Source organism: Xenopus tropicalis, chromosome 1, assembly GCF_000004195.4.
Source record: "Xenopus tropicalis strain Nigerian chromosome 1, UCB_Xtro_10.0, whole genome shotgun sequence".
In the NCBI taxonomy this organism is placed as follows: Eukaryota; Metazoa; Chordata; class Amphibia; order Anura; family Pipidae; genus Xenopus; species Xenopus tropicalis.
In genome coordinates, this window is record NC_030677.2 from 88504257 (window position 1) to 88524384 (window position 20128).

The 20128-nt window shown below is 40.2% G+C and overlaps 1 protein-coding gene across 5 annotated transcripts in view; it reads right to left on the reverse strand.

Moving 5' to 3' along the window:
* Positions 1-5155: 5155 nt before the first annotated feature.
* Positions 5156-20128, reverse strand: part of ccni (cyclin I) — a 77006-nt gene continuing 62033 nt past the window's right edge. For 2 of the 5 annotated variants that reach the window (XM_012959260.3, XM_031897685.1), the window contains 5 exons: positions 13020-13154; positions 10502-10576; positions 9344-9484; positions 8036-8266; positions 6625-7268 (listed from right to left, as the gene is read on the reverse strand). In XM_012959260.3, the coding sequence (XP_012814714.1) occupies positions 6816-7268; positions 8036-8266; positions 9344-9484; positions 10502-10576; positions 13020-13154 (1035 nt within the window). In that variant the 3' untranslated portion in view covers positions 6625-6815. Of the gene's footprint in view, positions 7269-8035; positions 8267-9343; positions 9485-10501; positions 10577-13019; positions 13155-20128 lie in introns of all 5 variants that reach the window. The other 3 variants (XM_031897691.1, XM_012959253.2, NM_001005690.1) reach the window with 3 other exon arrangements.

The following is a 20128-nucleotide window of genomic DNA, read 5'->3' on the forward strand; positions in this document are numbered from 1 at the left end:
GACCAAAATGGCTGGCAGTAAAAGGGTTAATACAGCTCAAAACCTTGTTTGCCCTTGCAGCTGCTGCCTGGCATTGCTTGCTACAGCCAAGTTTATTATCTACAAGGACTCCAAGGTCCTTCTCCATTATGGATTTGCCTAGTGCAGTTCCATTAAAGGTTAACGGGTCTTGCATATTTTTACATGACCTTACATTTATCCACATTAAATCTCATCTGCCACTTAGCTGCCCAGATTGCCATTTGGTCAAGATCCTGCTGCAAGGATGCCACATCCTGGATAGAATTGACTGGTCTGCAGAGTTTTGTGTCATCTGCAAACACTGATACATTACTTATAATACCCTCCCCTAAGTCATTTATGAACAGATTAAACAAAAGTGGACCCAGTACAGAACCCTGAGGGACCCCACTGAGAACCTTACTCCAAGTAGAGAATGTACCATTAACAACCACCCTCTGTACCCGATCCTATAGCCAGTTTTCTATCCATGTGCAAACGACTTCACTAAGACCAATAGACCTTAGCTTAGTAAGCAGTTGTTTGTGGGGAACGGTATCAAATGCTTTGGCAAAATCCAAATAGATTATATCTACTGCATCCCCACTGTCCAGCTTCTTACTTACCTCATCATAAAAAGCAAATAAATTGGTCTGACAAGACCTGTCCTTCATAAAGCCATGCTGATTACTGCTCATAATGGCATTCTCCAGTACATAATTTTGTATGTGATCCCTTAACAAGCTTTCAAATAACTTGCCCACCACGGATGTCAGACTTACAGGCCTATAATTGCCAGGCTGAGATCTTACTCCCTTTTTAAATATAGGAATGACATTTGCCTTCTTCCAATCCCTAGGTACCATACCTGATGAAAGCGAGTCTGAGAATATCAGAAACAAGGGCCATTGTAATTCTGCCCCTAGCTCTCTCAGTACCCGAGGATGTATTCCATCTGGCCCAGGTGCCTTGTTTACATTTATCGTGTGTAACCCTTTAAGCACCATATCTTGTGCCAACCACTGTGTAGTTGGAGCTGAGGCAACAGTGCAGCTATTGGGTGGGACTTGGCCCACTGGCTCCTCTACTGTATACACAGAAGAAAAGAACTGGTTAAGCACATCTGCCTTTTCTGTATCCGCTGTAACCATATTGTTACTATAACTCAATGGGGCCACACCCTCAACCTGCATCTTTTTACTATTAATATACTTAAAAAACTTTTTGGGGTTAGTCTTGGCCTCGGCCGCGATGCGCTCCTCATTTTCTATCTTTGCCTTCCGGATTGCTGTTTTACAACACTTGTTATAGTGTTTATATTCATTAAACGCAGCTACTGTCTCCTCTGACTTATATTTCTTAAAAGCTTTCCTTTTTTTCCCTATTAACTTCTTTACCTCAGAGTTAAGCCACATAGGGTGATTCTTAACACTTCTACTTTTTCTTATTAATGGAATAAATTGAGAACAGTAATGATTTAATATCATTTTAAATGACAACCATTTCTGCTCTGTGTTTTTATCAGAAAACATAATGCCCCAATCTATGCCCTGAAGCGCTGCCCTTAAGGAGCTAAAATTTGCCTTCCTAAAATTCAGTGTCTTTGTTGCCCCCGTGTAAATTTACTGTCCTGGCAGTACTATTGCTCTAGTCAATATCAGGGTAATTAAAATCCCCCATTATTATCACTTGCCCCAAACTAGCAGCCTTTTCTATTTGTAACAGGAGCTGGGCCTCCTCCTCTTTGCTTACATTAGGGGGTCTATAGCATACCCCTACAATTAGTTTGGTAGATTCTTTACTATCTGTGAGAAGCTCAACCCATAAGGATTCGGCTCCCTCTGTTACCCCCATCACTTCCTCCTTAATATTTGCTTTTAATTCTTGCTTAATGAACAGACACACTCCTCCTCCTTTTCTATTGCCCCTGTCCCTCCGAAACAATGTATAACCCCCAATATTAACTGCAAGCCAGTACTTACCTATAGTCCACAATATAACCAAATAGAGAGAATTGTTGATAAAAATGTAACCATTCTAAAAAAAAATTCTATCTTTAGAAATATTTTGGACAAAGGTTACAAATATGTGAGTAGAAGAACAGAAACTTTAGGCAATATATTGTCTTCCAGCCTCATCCAAACAAAGAAACTAAGATATGGTTACCTACAAAGGGTATGTATGGATGTGGTTCAAGACAATGTATTACTTGTAATTTTATCTCCAAAACAAAAACATTTAATTCTTCAGTTACTAACAAAACTTATCAAATTGAACATTATATAAACTGCAGTACTTAATGTTATTTATTTGTTGACTGAAAAAATGTAAAAAACAACATATAGTTTAAACCAGTAGAAAATTAAAAGAACTTATTCATGAACATATTGTCAACATCACATATTAATTGTAAAAAACAGTGGCCAGACATTTCTCCGAATGTTCTAACAGGTCTCTATCCCATTTAATAGTCACCGGTATAGATAGGATCATACCAATGCCCTTATAAAAAAAGAATCTAAGTGGATCTTCTATTTACACACAAGACAACCAGAGGGTTTGAATTACGAATATGATGTATCTTGCTATGTCTAGAAAAAATTTTGGAACCTTTAAAGGAGAAGGAAAGGCTAATAAAGAGTTAATCTCAAGCTGCAGGCTTCAGTTCTCTCAAAAGTGCCCTTAAGTCTTCCCATATTTCACCTGTTCAGATGATCAGAAGCCAAACAGGAAGAAAAAATGCTGAGCTGTTTTTAATAAAGTTCCCATAATGCCTCACTCCTGCACCGAGACCCAGACCGGTGTACATGCTCAGTTAGACTATGAAGAAGCTTCCTGCTGATTGGCTCAGATCCATATTCCTAAGGGGGGTGGGGTGAGTTCTTAGCATTCTTGTGAGAGGGGGGTGCAGGAGAGGAGAGAGGGCTGTGTGTCTCTGGCAGAGGAAAACAGACACAAGAAATCTTTTGACAGAGAACTTCTGTGAGTGCTTATGGCTGTATTTACATAGACCTTTCTGATAAAGCTCACTGATAAAGCTCACTTAGTTTTTACCTTTCTTTCTCCTTTAATGTGCCTAATGGTAGATACCATTCCATTATATTCTATCACTAAAAAATATTAAAAACATTGTGCCCAATGGTGGATACTATTTTTCTGTACATATTTTTTCTGTCTTTGAGAAATGTATAAATAATGCGCCTATTGGTGGATACCATTCTATAAAGTTTCAGCAATCATATTATGCTTTTTAATTATTCCACAGTTGACACCTAATTAACTTTAAATACTTGTAAACTGTGATTGGCCAACCACCTTTGAGTGTGACTGGCTATTTTTGCTTTAAATATTGTGTGTTGATAACAAGTTGTCTAATTCCAGGCAGTGTCATTCTGTGGCTACTAAAGCAAATAAAGTGCTGTCTTGTATAAAAAAGGGCATTGACTCAAGGGATGAGAACATAATTTTGCCCCTTTATAGGTCCCTGGTAAGGCCTCACCTTGAGTATGCAGTGCAGTTTTGGGCTCCAGTCCTTAAGAGGGATATTAATGAGCTGGAGAGAGTGCAGAGACGTGCAACTAAACTGGTTAAGGGGATGGAAGATTTAAACTATGAGGTGAGACTGTCGAGGTTGAGGTTGTTTTCTCTGGAAAAGAGGCGATTGTGGGGGGATATGATTACTCTGTACAAGTACATTAGAGGGGATTATAGGCAGATGGGGGATGTTCTTTTTTCCCGTAAAAACTATCAACGCACCAGAGGTCACCTTTAGATTAGAGGAACGGAGCTTCCATTTGAAGCAGCGTAAGTGGTTTTTCACGGTGAGGGCAGTGAGGTTGTGGAATGCCCTTCCTAGAGATGTGGTAATGGCAGATTCTGTTAATGCCTTTAAGAGGGGCCTAGATGAGTTCTTGAACAATCCGAATATCCAAGGCTATTGCGATACTAATATCTACAGTTAGTACTAGTGGTTGTATTTATAGTTTATGTATGTGAGTGTATAGATTGGTAGGTGTGGGTTAGGTGTGCTGGGTTTACTTGGATGAGTTGAACTTAATGGACACTGGTCTTTTTTCAACCCCATGTAACTATGTGTTCTCAAAATGTAATTTAGCCTATGATTAAGTACCCTCTTAGGTACGAAACGCGTAAGGCTTTTTTGGCATCTTGTGTATGGATTAAATAAACTTGATATGTTTTTACCCTAAATACAACTTTTTTGGGAATCCAGAGTGCCTGTCTGGGTTTTTCTAAATCTCTAATCCTCATATTGGCTTCTTAAGCTGAAGATCTGGGGCATGAGCACCTGGACCTATCATAACCAAGGGTAAGACTTCTACTTCATCACTATAGCAGGCTTTCTTGTGTATTATGCAATTTTAACTAGCAATCTGTGGCAGATGAGATTTAATGTAGATAAATGTATGGTCATACACCTGGGATGTAGAAATATGCAAGCCACTTATACCCTTGCACTTGGCAAATCCATAATGGAGAAGGACCTTGGAGTCCTTGTAGATAACAAACTTGGCTGTAGAGCTTATAACCCTGTTTTTCCTCACTTGCTAAGGGTAGGCAGAGTATGGCACACACAGGAAGCTAAGGGCAGGCAGAGATGGCACCACAAAACTTGTACAGCACTGCATTACATAGCTTCTAGAAGGGATTGGATGGCTTTTAGCAAAAGAGGAAAAACAGGGTTATGGGATATCTCCCATAACCCTGTTTTTCCTCTTTTGCTATCGCACTTAGTACAAGTTGATCCAGGAGTCTGCAGCAAATTAGAGAGGCATGGGATTTTTTTGCCCTCCTCTGGATCAACTAGCAGTTAGGCAGGTCATATTTAGGCATTATGGTTGAACTTGATGGACGAATGTCATTTTTCAACCTAACTTACTATGCTACAATGTTAAATAAAAACATTCAGGCAAGTTAATTGGTTCTTGATTAAGTTGTGAGAACGTGATAGAGTCGTGATGGGGCAGGGACTAATGTAAATAATGTATAATCTCTGTGAAACAATGAGAAAATGTGACAGGGCTATATAAATAACAGATATTTAACAACAATTAAAACTATGGTGGTGGGTGACAATGACAGTTTCGGTATGAGCTTGTATCAGTTTCAAAAAGAAAAATAAATCCAAAGAAACAAGTACTTGGGTAATTGTTTATTGCAACCAGAATAACTTGATAAAGGGACAATGATTCCATTGGCCATGCCTTATACAGACTGTGCTAAGATTTCAAATGAAGGCTATCATAACAACAGAAAAGAAAACAATAAGGAACACACATGCTTTAAAAACAGATAGTTACTTGTAACATATTATTTATGTAGTTAATGAGAAAAGTTGATAACACTTTCCCATAAACAAAAAGAATCTATTGTTTTCAGCTTGCTATTAGATAACTTATTGTAATGGTGTCAATGGCTTAAAATTCAAAATAGGTAGATATTTGTAATTTTTGGTGAGAACACGGCTAAACTTTGTGTTTAAATGTCAACTCGCATGAATGTAATAGTCATTGACTGACAGCTTACCATGACATTACTGCAAGATTCTATAATAGAATTTTCTATGACTAATTATAATCAAATTTCACAAGCACCAGCAATATTCTTAGTACAGAGACGGTGAATAAAGTTAACAGGAAAGCCCAAAATTGTGCAAAATCATGTATTTAGATATGGCATTGTAACTGACAATATATTTTATCGAGGTTTCTTCCAATATTATCGGTGCGTGTATGGCCAGCTTAAAGGAGAAGGAAAGGCTAAGTCACTTGGGGGCGCTAAAATGTTAAGCACCCCCAAGTGACTTTAATCGCTAGGAGAAAACAGCACCAGCCCGGGGTACCTGGAGCGATGCGCTTCCTCCTTCCGCCTCCGTTTCGCTAAGACTAACACAATAAGCGCATGAACAGTAGAGTGAAAAGCCGACTTCTCTGTTAAAGTTCGGCTTTTCACTCTACTGTGCGTGCTCACAAAGCAGGAAGAATGAATGGCTGCAGATACCCCGGGCTGTTCTTTCCGTCTCTCTACAGGGGCACCAGCCCCGGGGTAAAAGGTATGCAATTCAAGTCACTTGGGGGTGCCTAACATTTTGGCACCCCCAAGTGACTTTTCCTTTCCTTCTCCTTTAAAGGAAAGGGGGGGGGAGATCAATTAGCAAGAAAAAAAGCAGAGATGATAACAGTGCAGGACATATTTGGAAATGATCTAAATAGAGCTCCACGGGTAGGTTTAAGGGTGAAGACACACAGAGCTACATAGAAGCAGCTACTTGTCACAGCTACTAAACGCCAGAAAATACCCTGCCATAGACAATAGATAATACTGAGAATTGCCTCTGCTAAAACACACGTAGAGACTGTTATCAGTAAATGATCAGCATTATCCATTTTAGTAGCCACGACAAGTAGCTGCTACTAGTAGCTCTGTGTGTCTTCGCCCTAAGCGGCACAGCTTACAGTAGTTGTACAAGCATAAAACAATGACATTGACAACACTATAATGTTAAACAATTTCTCTACTTTTTTTTTTTTTTGCTGTTTTTGGGCATTTTTTTTTTCTTCAAATGTGTTTAATTTCAGTATTTTTTTTTTTTTTTTTTTTTTTTTTAGTGATGAAGCTTAGTTTAGCAGCATGAGAAAACAGGCAGAGATGTAGCCCTCTACTGTAGCCTGTTAAGGCATGGCCTGTGTGACATTATAACCCTATTGCTGGAGAGGTCCATATTGGAAGTTACTCCACCAGCACAGAGTCAAAGGAATCTGGTCTGGTACTTGCTTCTGCCAAGTAAAGTGCTGACTTTACATGACTGACACAGCTTGTAATTGTGGGCATGGGGACAGACTGCCCTCTGACCTGGATAGGCCACTACTACATGCCACTATCTCCATGCCCACAACATCTGCAGAGCTATCTTCATTGTATAGCCTCTTGATTCCATCATAGAAGTCATCCACTTCCATCTGCTCTACCTTCCTCTTGGTGGAGGCCTGTTTGCAGACAGCTGGAGCTGCCAGACTTTGGTAGAGGACAGACGCTCCCTTTATCAGAGCTCCTGATATGCAATTGCCCTGTGGATGGAATCCTGGTTCCTTTACAGTGGAAGGGTGGATATAAGCTCCTCTGTTGTAGGACACCAGGGTACGCTTGAGGGGACTGTAGATGTATACAGCATTGGGGGGCAAGGGAGGCTGCAGAAGAGAAAGGTGATGTGCTGCTACTTCCCGGCAATAAAACAGCTGAGCACTATCCATCTGTGTGAGACCAACACAAACACAGTAGAAGAAGATTAGTACTTAGTAGACATAGGGCATGACAACATCAAGGTAAATAAAACAGAAATATAACACATCAACAAGCTCATATGTAAAACCCTGCTTCATCTAAATAAACCATTTTCATAAAAATATACTTTTTTAGTAGTATGTGCAATACAATAGGGTACTCCTAAATAGAAAATTGCCATTTTAAGAATTAAGGGCTGCCTCCTGGGATCATAGGATTTACAATGCACACAAACAAGCCAAGTTACACATACATGCTAGGTCACATCAGCCAATTAATGGACAGAATTCTGCCTTTTGCTTCCACACTTCTTCCTGTTACAGTTAGAGCTGCATTATTTCAGGTCCTGTGATCTCTGAGAGAGCACACAAATAGATCACTAAATGGTGGATTAAAAGGGCAATATTTGCTGATATATATATATTCCAGTATGGCAAGATTTTTTAATAGGCCACTTAATATGATATAAACTATCTGTTAAGTATTCATCCTTGGGGTATAGTTTTCCTTTAAGGAGGAGCAATTACAAGAGGAGTTTGCAATGCAAAGATACAATTGCCAGCCTAATATTACCTATAGTTTTCTGTAGCAAGGTAGGTTTTGTGGAATCTGTCATACAGGCAAACCTTGCATACCTTAAATCTTCTAAAATAACCTTTGAACATTTTGCCACCAGGTCCTGAGCATTCTAGATAACAGATTCCATAACTGCATATGGGCAAGTAGTGATGGTTACCTGTGCCAATTGGAGCAGTTTTATGGTAACAGCAAGCCAATCAGGAAGCAGCTTTTCCATTTCTAGACTAAGGAGTGCCAGTGCCAACATGGAGCCCTTAAACTGTAGCAGCTGGTGAAATGCCATACATTGCAAAAGTTGCCTCGTCAAGAGAGCTACATGCTGAGATGGGTTCAGTTCAGGTATTCTGTCAAACAACTCAGGGCTGGCATTCAAAGTCATGGCATGGAACTGAAAAAAAAAAAAAAAAAAAGAAAATGTGACATAGGGGTGACATTACATAAAAAGATAACAGCAATCTTAATCTATTTTTGAAGGGACTGGGAGTGTGGTGTTATTTTTTTACATCACTTTGAAACTAGGGGGCCTGAACTAAAGGTAATACAAATGCATAATGACAATGAAAAAAGTACACTTGGCCATAAACAAGTTGATACTGGGCCTTCATGAGGGCCTGCATGGCTGAAAATTTGCTACATCACAGGCAGGTTAAAAATCCCCTTAGTGAGGAACACATAATTTATCAAATCAGCCTAATGTGGCCCAGTGCATCTGTCGGCAAATTACCCAAATATCTGCTGGAGCATATCTCAGCATGCTTTAACCTCACTGTCCTTTTGTTTTGTAGTTGGTAGGCAGAATTTTAAATTCCAGGTTAAAGAAAAAAAAAATACAGAAATATTATATATATCACATATATAACTCACAAATAGGTGTTGTGTGGTTTACATGTTTATTACCAATAATCCCAGACAAATTATTTACTGTACATACGTTCTTGGACCCTATCCATGGTCCAAACTGGAAATGATACAAAACCACAATGTCTAACCTGACTTTCAGCTGCTATTAAATTTCTAGAAACCCTCAACAGCTTTTGAGTGTTCAACCATGCTAGAAGAAATATTTCTGCAACCGTTGGTGGGTTGTCCCTCTGGTAGTTTGCAGTATTCATTAACAGGTATTTATTAAGGGTAAACATATTCTGTAGCGCTGTACAATAAATGGGTGCATACGCTGAACATACAGATTTACATACAAAACAGCTAATTATCGATACAAGGTAAAGAGGGTCCAGCCCAAATAAGCTTACTATCAGTACTTTACTACATTTCTTTCCTTCATATACTCTGCATATGGAATATAGGGACCATTCTTTGTGCAATCTCGGTAAACTCTTATTTGTGTGCTACCTGTACTAAGAGTGCTTTTCACCTGCAAAGAAGTTCACTTAAGAAAGCTTAATACTCTCACATCAGATCTGGACCATAAGCCATACTTAATTTAGAAACACATCAGTGTATTTACAATGTGAAGAAAATCCAGAGGCGTAGCTGTGTGAAGATCCCAGTTAAGTTTATCTAGAATTATCCTCTCCATTCTGAGAACCTCAGCTGGAGAGCAGCCACACGAGCTGCCTTGGGTCAGGACTCTGAGCACCGGGATCCGCTGTGAGATAAAGAAGCTAATTTCAGTAGATCACTCAAACACAATACAGAACTTTAAAGACAGAACTGAAACATAAAGAAACCATATACTTTATGTTGGTGAAGACAAAAATGTAAACCTACAGCAAATCTGATTGTAGTCTCACCTGTTGCGGTAAGAGGCAACTACTATTGATATGTGTATATCATAGTATATTTATGTATGAATAACTGACAATTTTGAAACAGCAGTTTAAAAAAACCAAAACCAAACCTAAATTCCACCATAAGTATATTACAGGAGGGCTCTGGGCCAATCCTGCCATGAAGCAAGGTGAGAACCTTGTCTCAGGCGGCACTAATTGGCCGGTTACCAATGGCAGCAAAAAGCCTCTGGTAACTTTAAAAGCCAAATTGCTTTTAATTTAAAGGGAAATTTGGCTCTACACTAGTGATGCGCTGGGGGTGGCATCAGGGCTGCTGCTCAGAATCGCTGCTGGGAGGGCTTGACTGAAATTGTTACTGGGGTACTGTCCCATTTAATGTGCTAATAACACTACATTTGAAGCAATAAGTGGTCATCTAGACATTGTTATATGGTGAATACAATATAAATGTGGTAATGCCCCCAAAATCCTGGGAAGCTTTCTCTTTTTATTTACAGTTATAGCATTTGGTATAAGCCTGGAAAACAACTCAGCCTGAAAAACAACAAGCCTTATATACATTTGGATTTTTTTTTTTTTTTTTTTTTTAAAGCAGTGGTTCTGTAATGTTGATCCATGAAATATGACTATGCAGAAGAACCCCCATTTTAAGTTTTTCAGGGGACCAGAAAAATATATAAATATATTGGTGGGACCACAAAAAACTGTGTAAAATGAGGGAAACCTTAAAAACAGAATGTAAAATTTAGGTTTCACTCTAATTTTAAAAACATGGTATGGGCACAAATTATATATCTACTGATCATTTGGCTAATCATTTTTATATGGTACTTTGGCATTAGAAAGAAGTGGCTGTGGCAAAACAGATTTACCTCGTCTTCCTCAATGGTTTTGGCAGCAAGAAAGAAACAGCTTATTGCAATGCACCTTAAGTATTTTGGACGAGCCTGGTGGTTGAGAAACAAAAATGTGAAAAAAAACAGAAGGCGACAACTGAAAGGAAAACTATACCCCCAGAATAATCCAAAACCAACTCATATAGGTTAAGTGACCTATTAAAGAATCTTGCCAAACTGGAATATTGTAAATATTTCCCTTTTACATCCTTTCCCTTGATTCAGCATTAAGTGATGGTCTGTGTGTTCCTTCAGAGATCACATGACCAGAAATAATGCAGTTCTGTAACAGGAAGAAGTATGGAAGCAAAAGACAGAACTCTGTCCATTAATTGGCTACCAGGAGGCGGCCCTTAATTCTTAAAATGGCAATTTTCTATTTAGGCGTACCCAATAGCAATATTATGAAAATATTTTTTTTACATGAAGCAGGGTTTTACATATGAGCTTGATTATGCAATTCATTTTTATAGAGACCTACATTGTTTGGGGTATAGTTTTCCTTTAATGTTGCCATTTGCTCACTAAGATGTTACTTAAGAAAATACTATGATAAAAATAAAATGGTATAGAGAATTACAACAGGGCAAGACAGGCGTACAAGTATGGGAAGGCATCCTTCCTAATTTCCTACATCTTGTCACTGTGCCCTAAATGTGATCTGAGGCCAGTGACACATGAGGAGATTAGTTGTCCTGCAATAAACCTCCTCCAGCCGTGGCAACTTATCGCCTCTGAATGTTTACTGGCAGTAATGTAAATTGCAAGGCAACTTCAGGCTACTTTGAAAAGCCGAAGCGACATGTTTTCCTACTGCCAATTTACTACCGGTAAGAAAGCATTCACAGGAGATTAATCGCAGGGTGACTAATCTCCCTGTGTGGTCCCCTCTGAGAGTCTCCCATCTGCCAAACTGCCCCATCTACCACCTTGTATGGGGTGCGCTCTTGTAAGAATGCAGCTATGCAGAACTTTTCTGGACACTCTTATGTACCACACTGAAATCTACTGCCCATCTGATTGATGTCCAAAGCTGGGCCAAAGTTCCCCAAATGCCACAGCTGACATTATTTAATTTTCTATAATAATAATACAGTACCTTGTACATGATGGTAACTGATGCATAAATCCATAATGGTAGAAAGACAATATTGCATGTACTGTTTGTAAACATAAAAAGAAGCATTTTTCAACATACTTGAATTAGACATTTTCTTTCTTTAATAAATTATTCTGTGCATATGACTTCACTGTATGTCTCCTTTCCCTCCTGAAGCTGCTTAAAGGTGACCTGTCACCCTAAGAAATAATTCCAGATTGTTTTCAATTGTGTTTGTCAAGCAAAGTAAACTTCACTTACACCATATAAATTAGTTTAATCTTATTTTCTTCATCCATGGAATTCACAGGAATTGCAGCAAGCAGACAGGCACCATTTTGTGGACACTGTTATTAAGGGAAGCTTTGCATCCTGTCAAAATCTTATTTCTGTGCCAATATGGGGGGACCTGATGCCCATGTCCATGCACTGGTTACAAAATTACATTGTGAGAAGGGAGGGGTGATGTGAGGAGTGCAGCAACATCTAAGAAGTTCTGAATTGAAAGTGAAAGTAACTGCCAGCCCCACCTCCATGCCTAAGGCATAGAGGCGGGGCAAGCAATATATGATTGACAGTTGGGATTTTTAAATGTTTTTATAATGGGTATGGATGTGTTAATAAAAAAAAAAAGAGTTTGGGGTTCATATTAAATTTGAAAGAGGCTTTTATTATATAGATTTTTATGCCTGGGTGACAGGTCCACTTTAAAGGAATCATTTCCCGGCTGGCCAGGCTCATAAGAAAACTCTCGGTGCTGCTCTGCATTTCGAAGGGCAGGGAAGAAGAGCAAGGTTGTTTCTGACTGAGATGAGCTAGATAACCTAGATAACTAGATAAATAAACAAATGAAACAACCCCACTGTGTTTCCCTGCCCTTCGGAATGCAGAGAAGTCCTGATTGTTTTCTTGCGAGTCTGGCTGGCCAGCCGGGAAAGGATTCTTGTAAGCAGCTTCAGGAGGGAGAGGAGACGCACAGTGAAGTCAGATGCACTGAATTGGTTATTTTAAAAAACGGTACAAAATTTTTAATTGAAGTACATTGCAAATATAGTTCTTTTAAGGTTTACAATTAGTACGTGCATTGTTTTTTTTACTTTCATCGCCTTAGGATTGTTTTTCCACTATTATGGATTTATTTACCATGTCTATGTAATACAGACACTTTAACTGTGATGTTCCACTATTACATAACATTACATTAAATGTTCAGTATTTTATACATGTAAATGACTGCAATAAATAATTGATCACTTGTAACTGACAGTAACAAAACTCCAGAGTATAAGCATTTGCACCAAAACAACAGTCCTGAAAAAGAGAGGTTGCCTAGCAGTTTTTGCAAAATATGACTTCAATATGAAATTCTAGCATCTGTATGACATATATGCATACCTTTACTGCAGCCAAAAAACGATCCAAAATACTGATGGCCAGAGCATGTGTTTCTGGGTAAACACGGAACTGATACTTCAGTTCAGCCAGCCATAGGATCACTTCATCCCGCTGTTCTGGAGAAATACCTACATCCTGTGAAAGCAAAACGCATATTGTTAGTTTGTGCCAAAGGAATAGATATTACTGCCAAATAAAGAATAAAGGTCTACCTTTTCTGCATTAAAGAGGAAGATTACATTTACATAAAATGAAAGCATGCTGTACATGTGTCTCTTTTAAGAAGCCTTTCAATAGGTCTTCATTATTTTATTTATTTTTTAAATGATTAATTTTTCTACTACCTATTTCCAGCTTGCAGCTGAAACTGTTATCAGGATGGCTGCTGTGAAAATCAAACTAAACATTTATTTTGACCTAAACTACCCCCTTTTATGTGCCCTACCCTAATGAAGACCCACAATACCAACTGAAAACAATGAAGCCATGCCCTCTTCTTCCAGATGCCACAAGAGGCCAGCGACTGGCTAGATACTTAGGGACCTCAATCACCCAGAGCCAGTCCCAATCGCCAAAACTAACAGCTACGAAAGGGTAACAAATGTAACTTGCCAGTATGACAGGTGAGACTGCCTATTCGTAACATACCAGGGCCAAACTCTTGAACTTCATACCACTGACATTTCCATACACTGGACACATACAATACAATCTTTTTGCCAAAACTATTGGGAGGAAGTGCTCTCACTATGGCTACGTCACCACTGCTACTTGACAGCACGTAACACTTTGTGTGACATTAGGAGTACTACTCTGTACTAATGTAACTCTAGACAATGCCATTATATTAAGAGCTCCCACCACGCTATGGGCGGACACACAGCAACCCTATACTTAGGGGTTATGATCTCCATAACCTTAAAACCTGTGGTGCAAAGTCATGCTGGAAACCACCCTGGACTTGTGAACATCGGCACAAGGGAACCCTGTGCCATCTCATTGTTTTACATTAAACATGAGCTATTCACTCTCCATGAGCACGTTTCACAAAAGGGATCAATATTTGCCAAGTTAGGTCAGGTCGGATGGGTCTTTTTGGGGTGGTGTTTCCTTATAGTTTTGTTGCCATTTGTTATATGTTTTGGTTCACTGGCGTAATATCACATGACACTGGTACATCCAGTATAAGCCCTTTGCCCTTCTCTCTGCTAATATTAATAAGATGAAGGGTTTACTTAAGTTACTTTCTTGGAATATCAGAGGCCTAAACTCCAAATTCAGATGGGCACTGGTATTTGATTATGTTAAAATGGTTGTCATTTAAAATAATATTAAATCATTACTGTTCTCAATTCATTCCATTAATAAGAAAAAGTAGAAGTGTTAAGAATCACCCTATGTGGCTTAACTCTGAGGTAAAGAAGTTAATAGGGAAAAAAAGGAAAGCTTTTAAGAAATATAAGTCAGAGGGGACAGTAGATGCGTTTAATGATTATAAACACTATAACAAGTGTTGTAAAACAGCAATCCGGAAGGCAAAGATAGAAAATGAGGAGCGCATCGCGGCCGAGGCCAAGACTAACCCCAAAAAGTTTTTTAAGTATATTAATAGTAAAAAGATGCAGGTTGAGGGTGTGGCCCCATTGAGTTATAATAACAATATGGTTACAGCGGATACAGAAAAGGCAGATGTGCTTAACCAGTTCTTTTCTTCTGTGTATACAGTAGAGGAACCAGTGGGCCAAGTCCCACCCAATAGCTACACTGTTGCCTCAGCTCCAACTACACAGTGGTTGGCACAGGATATGGTGCTTAAAGGGTTACACACGATAAATGTAAACAAGGCACCTGGGCCAGATGGAATACACCCTCGGGTACTGAGAGAGCTAGGGGCAGAATTGCAGTGGCCCTTGTTTCTGATATTCTCAGACTCTCTTTCATCAGGTATGGTACCTAGGGATTGGAAGAAGGCGAATGTCACTCCCATATTTAAAAAGGGAGTAAGATCTCAGCCTGGCAATTATAGGCCTGTAAGTTTGACATCCGTGGTGGGCAAGTTATTTGAAGGCTTGTTAAGAGATCACATTCAAAATTATGTAGTGGAGAATGCCATTATGAGCAGTAATCAGCATGGCTTTATGAAGGACAGGTCATGTCAGACCAATTTAATTGCTTTTTATGATGAGGTAAGTAAGAAGCTGGACAGTGGGGATGCAGTAGATATAATCTATTTGGATTTTGCCAAAGCATTTGATACCGTTCCCCACAAACGACTGCTTTCTAAGCTAAGGTCTATTGGTCTTAGTGAAGTCGTTTGCACATGGATAGAAAACTGGCTACAGGATCGGGTACAGAGGGTGGTTGTTAATGGCACATTCTCTACTTGGAATAAGGTTCTCAGTGGGGTCCCTCAGGGTTCTGTACTGGGTCCACTTTTGTTTAATTTGTTCATAAATGACTTAGGGGAGGGTATTATGAGTAATGTATCAGTGTTTGCAGATGACACAAAACTCTGCAGACCAGTCAATTCTATCCAGGATGTGACATCCCTGCAGCAGGATCTTGACCAACTGGCAATCTGGGCAGCTAAGTGGCAGATGAGATTTAATGTGGATAAATGTAAGGTCATGCACCTGGGATGTAAAAATATGCAAGCCCCGTATACCCTTAATGGGACTGCACTAGGCAAATCCATAATGGAGAAGGACCTTGGAGTCCTTGTAGATAATAAACTTGGCTGTAGCAAGCAATGCCAGGCAGCAGCTGCAAGGGCAAACAAGGTTTTGAGCTGTATTAAAAGGGGTGTAGATTCACGGGAGGAGGGGGTTATTCTTCCCCTTTACAGAGCGCTGGTAAGGCCCCATCTAGAATATGCTGTTCAGTTTTGGTCTCCAGTGCTCAAACGGGACATTATTGAGTTAGAGAGGGTCCAGAGAACGGCAACTAAGCTGGTAAAGGGTATGGAAAGTCTCAGTTATGAAGAAAGACTGGCCAAGTTGGGTCTGTTTACACTGGAGAAGAGGCGCTTAAGAGGTGACATGATAACTATGTATAAATATATAAAGGGATCATATAATAACCTTTCTAATGTTTTATTTACCAGTAGGTCCTTCCAACAGACACGAGGGCACCCACTTCGTTTAGAAGAAGGGAGGTTCCATTTAAATATTCGGAAAGGATTTTTTACAGTGAGAGCTGTGAAGTTCTGGAATTCCCTCCCCGAATCAGTCGTGCTGGCTGATACATTATATAGCTTTAAGAAGGGGCTGGATGGATTCTTAGCAAGTGAGGGAATACAGGGTTATGGGAGATAGCTCTTAGTACTAGTTGATCCAGGGACTGGTCCGATTGCCATCTTGGAGTCAGGAAGGAATTTTTTCCCCTCTGCGGCAAATTAGAGAGGCTTCAGATGGGGTTTTTTTGCCTTCCTCTGGATCAACTAGTAGTTAGGCAGGTTATATATAGGCATTATGGTTGAACTTGATGGACGTATGTCTTTTTTCAACCCAACTTACTATGTTACTATGTAACACTCCCCAGTCATACCACATCTCAAACTGGGGGCTGTGGAGGAACATATATCACTTTACGCTGAAGCACCAGGGGAGTCCAAATACAGTAAGTATTTGGACTCCCCTGGTGCTTCAGTACAGACAGTCCTACACATAGTTAAGCATTTTGGGTACTTCTCCAGCCTGAGAATCAACTGGGACAAATCCAGTGTATTCCCTATAGACCCAAAAATATAGAACATTGAGCCTAAAATTTTCCCTCCTACTCCATTGCAATGAGTTAATATGTTTTAATACCTGGGCATCCAGGAGCTGAGAGACTTTATTTCCAACAATTTAGACCCCATTCTCAAAACCATGAGAAAAACTGCTGGTATGGGCCAATCTCCTTCTATCTATCTGGGGCAGAATCAACCTGTTAAAGATGATATTCCTTCCTAAATTCCTCTATATTTTCCACAACTCACCTATTTTCATCCCACCCAAATTATTTGCCTCTCTAGATAAAACACAGACTGCCTTTTTGTGGGCCAACTAACCTCACAGATTCTCCAGAGCCAAGCTTAGAGCACCAATCACAGAGGGCGGCCTAGGTCTTCCACACTGGCAATTCTACTTCCTAGCTGCACAGGTTTACTATGTCCAATGGTGTTCTTTCCTGATCCCACCAACCCCAACATTTCACTACAGGCAACCTTAGCTAGCTCAATGGAGTCACTGAAATATATCCCATTTTGAAAACTATTAGATATCCAAACTAATCACCCAATCATTGTGACACCTTACAAAGCATGGCAAAAGATTCTACACTTACATATATACTGAAGGCTCCAATCCTATCCACAGGCTTGCTATTATGGGGAAACTCCTACCTACCCAATTTCCAACAAATAGCCCCATACCGAGTGTGGCCTTGCTGGGGTATACATACATTGGGAGATATGATAAATGCTAGGGCCCTGCTACCCAGGAACCAGATTAGACACACAGATACTGGAGAGCTGTTAGCCTGGTTCTCATACATACAACTCCAACAGGTCTTCCGACACCATATCCAAAGAACCATTGTCGCCTGTCGCTTACTAACTTGAAACCACCCTTCGAAACCCCTCCTCCAAAAAGCTGATCACCACACTATACTCCCTGCTTCTCCCTACCCTCCAATCTCCCTTTCTCACAGCTCAAAAAGCTTGGCGTCAAGACCTACCGGAGCTTGATAATGAAGATTGGGATGAAGCAACAGACAGGGCCTACGATTATCTGAACTCTACAAGAGACAAACTAATCCAACTCAAAACCATTCATAGGCTTCACCGGACCCCCCTACGTTTATATTGCATGGGAATCCCTAAATGTGGTGCCCCCTAGGCCAACTATTTTCATTTAATGTGGTTATGTCCACATATATGCCACTTTTGGGACCAGGTTCTAGACGACATCCCCGACAATTGCCAGCTGGCTCAATTTGCTTAAAGCCCTTCTACCACTCATACAACTTACTTACACAGCAAGGGGATGCCCTCAAAAATATGACAAGGTATGGGGACGATCGGTTTATGCTATAGAATAGCACCATATGATCTTGTCCTTGGGAATGTGAACCTCCACCGGGAATCCTAAACTCCTCCCCCCTCAGCAAACAGAAGTTTGAACAGTAGCCTGTTACTGATTAATTAAACAAATGTACTGTGTATATCCTAAACATGAAAACGCCTCTAGAACCAAAGTCATAATGTTTATTGTTGTTTTATGTTATAAATGCATAAATAAAAAATCTTTGAAAACATTGAAGCCATGGACTAAAATATACTGTTTCCAAAAATACCCATGTGAACCGGGCCTAACGTTTGGCACATTTCTTGTGATGGCTAGAATTCCTTTGTCCAGTGAACCTTAATTATTATCTTCTCAGTTGAGGTTAGCATTCAAAAGTAATGTGTGTTGCACAACTGGAATTTGTATGTAAAAGAAAAGCGAATCCAGAAGTTTGGCAGTAGAAGTTAAAATATGTCCCTTTTGGGGCGTGGGCAGGATATGAACGGAGACAGACGCACAGAAAGATTGCTCCCGCTATAATTCCATTCTGAGGAATTTAGCCGTGATTCCAAGCCCAAAATCCTGAAACCACACAACACAGTATACAACCTAAACCCCCGCGATGCCTCCAAAGAATCCTCCCAAAGCCAAATCTGACGACGTACAAAAGTTTTTCTCTAAAACGCTGGTCCAAGATGGCGGCGGTGAGAGTGAAAACACAATTTCTGAACCCCAGACGCACCCGCCGCAACTACCAACCGAACCCGCCAAACCTACACTACAAACTCTTATGTCAGCAATAGTCGATTCCAAAGCTGCCTTATACACAACTGCCACTGTTATGACAGGTCGAGCTGCGGGTCGACCTATCACTCCTACGGCAAGACATGCAAAGGGAATGGACATCCAAAGCAGAACCATCGAAGACAACCTTTCTCCACTACAAAGGCAAGTGCAACAACTACAGCAGAAACAGGCTAACTTAATAGCCCACGTGGGCGATCTAGAGAACAGACAATTGAGGTCCAACCTGCGCATAATAGGCCTCCCAGAGGGAATAGAAGGCCAAAATGTGGCTACATTCATCGAATCCTGGTTAAAGGACACACTAGGATCAGAAATCTTCTCCCCATACTTTGCAGTGGAAAGAGCCCACAGAGTACCTGCCCGCAAACCACCACCATCACGGCCCATGCTCCTCAAACTCCTAAATTTCAAGGACAGAGACGCGGCCCTAAAAGCAGCAAGATTAACCTTTTTAGTGCCATAGGACGTAGATTCTACGTCCTAGGCACTAAAGGACCAAAGTGCCATAGAACGTAGAATCTACGTCCTATGGCACTATCAGGTTTACAAGCGCTGCGCTCGCTTTTAAAGCAGCGCAGCGCTTGTAAAGCCTGCACAACCCCCTAGGCAACGAGCATATAAGGACATACTTACAGATCCGGTCCCCCAGCGCCGCCGATCCGGTCCCTCAGCCAATGACAGCAGTGGACACGCATTGATGACGTGTCCACTGCTGTCCCTTTAAATGTCGCCGCCCCCGCGTCGCCTCTTCACTCCTGCTGTGCACGTGTGACTGCTGGAGCCCCCCAGCTGCCTTCCTGCTGCCTTCCTGCTGGATTGGTCGCCCTGATTGCCTGCCTGCATTGTGTGAGCTGAACTACAACTCTCTAACCACTGTTTATTTTGCTTATTTTATCTCAACTGTCTAAAAAATTTTTTATTTTTTTTTCCATTTCTTCTTCTATCTTTGTCATTATTACACTTTTGCACACATACACACTTATTTACAACTTTGCCAAGCACACACATACACTTACACACACACTTACACTTAGGAAAAAAAAAAAAAAAAACTTTCTTTCTTTTCTTTTCTTTCTTTCTTTGCTTTCTTTGGCAGTCTTTTTTTTTACTAAAACTTTATTTCTGATCTTGCTCTATAATTATCTGATTTATTTGGTTGCATTTTAGTGTTTTTTTGGCATTTTCATAATTGATTTCTGTTTTTATTGCACTGTAACTTTTGTATTGCTATTGGGTGCTGAACTTGCAGTGACG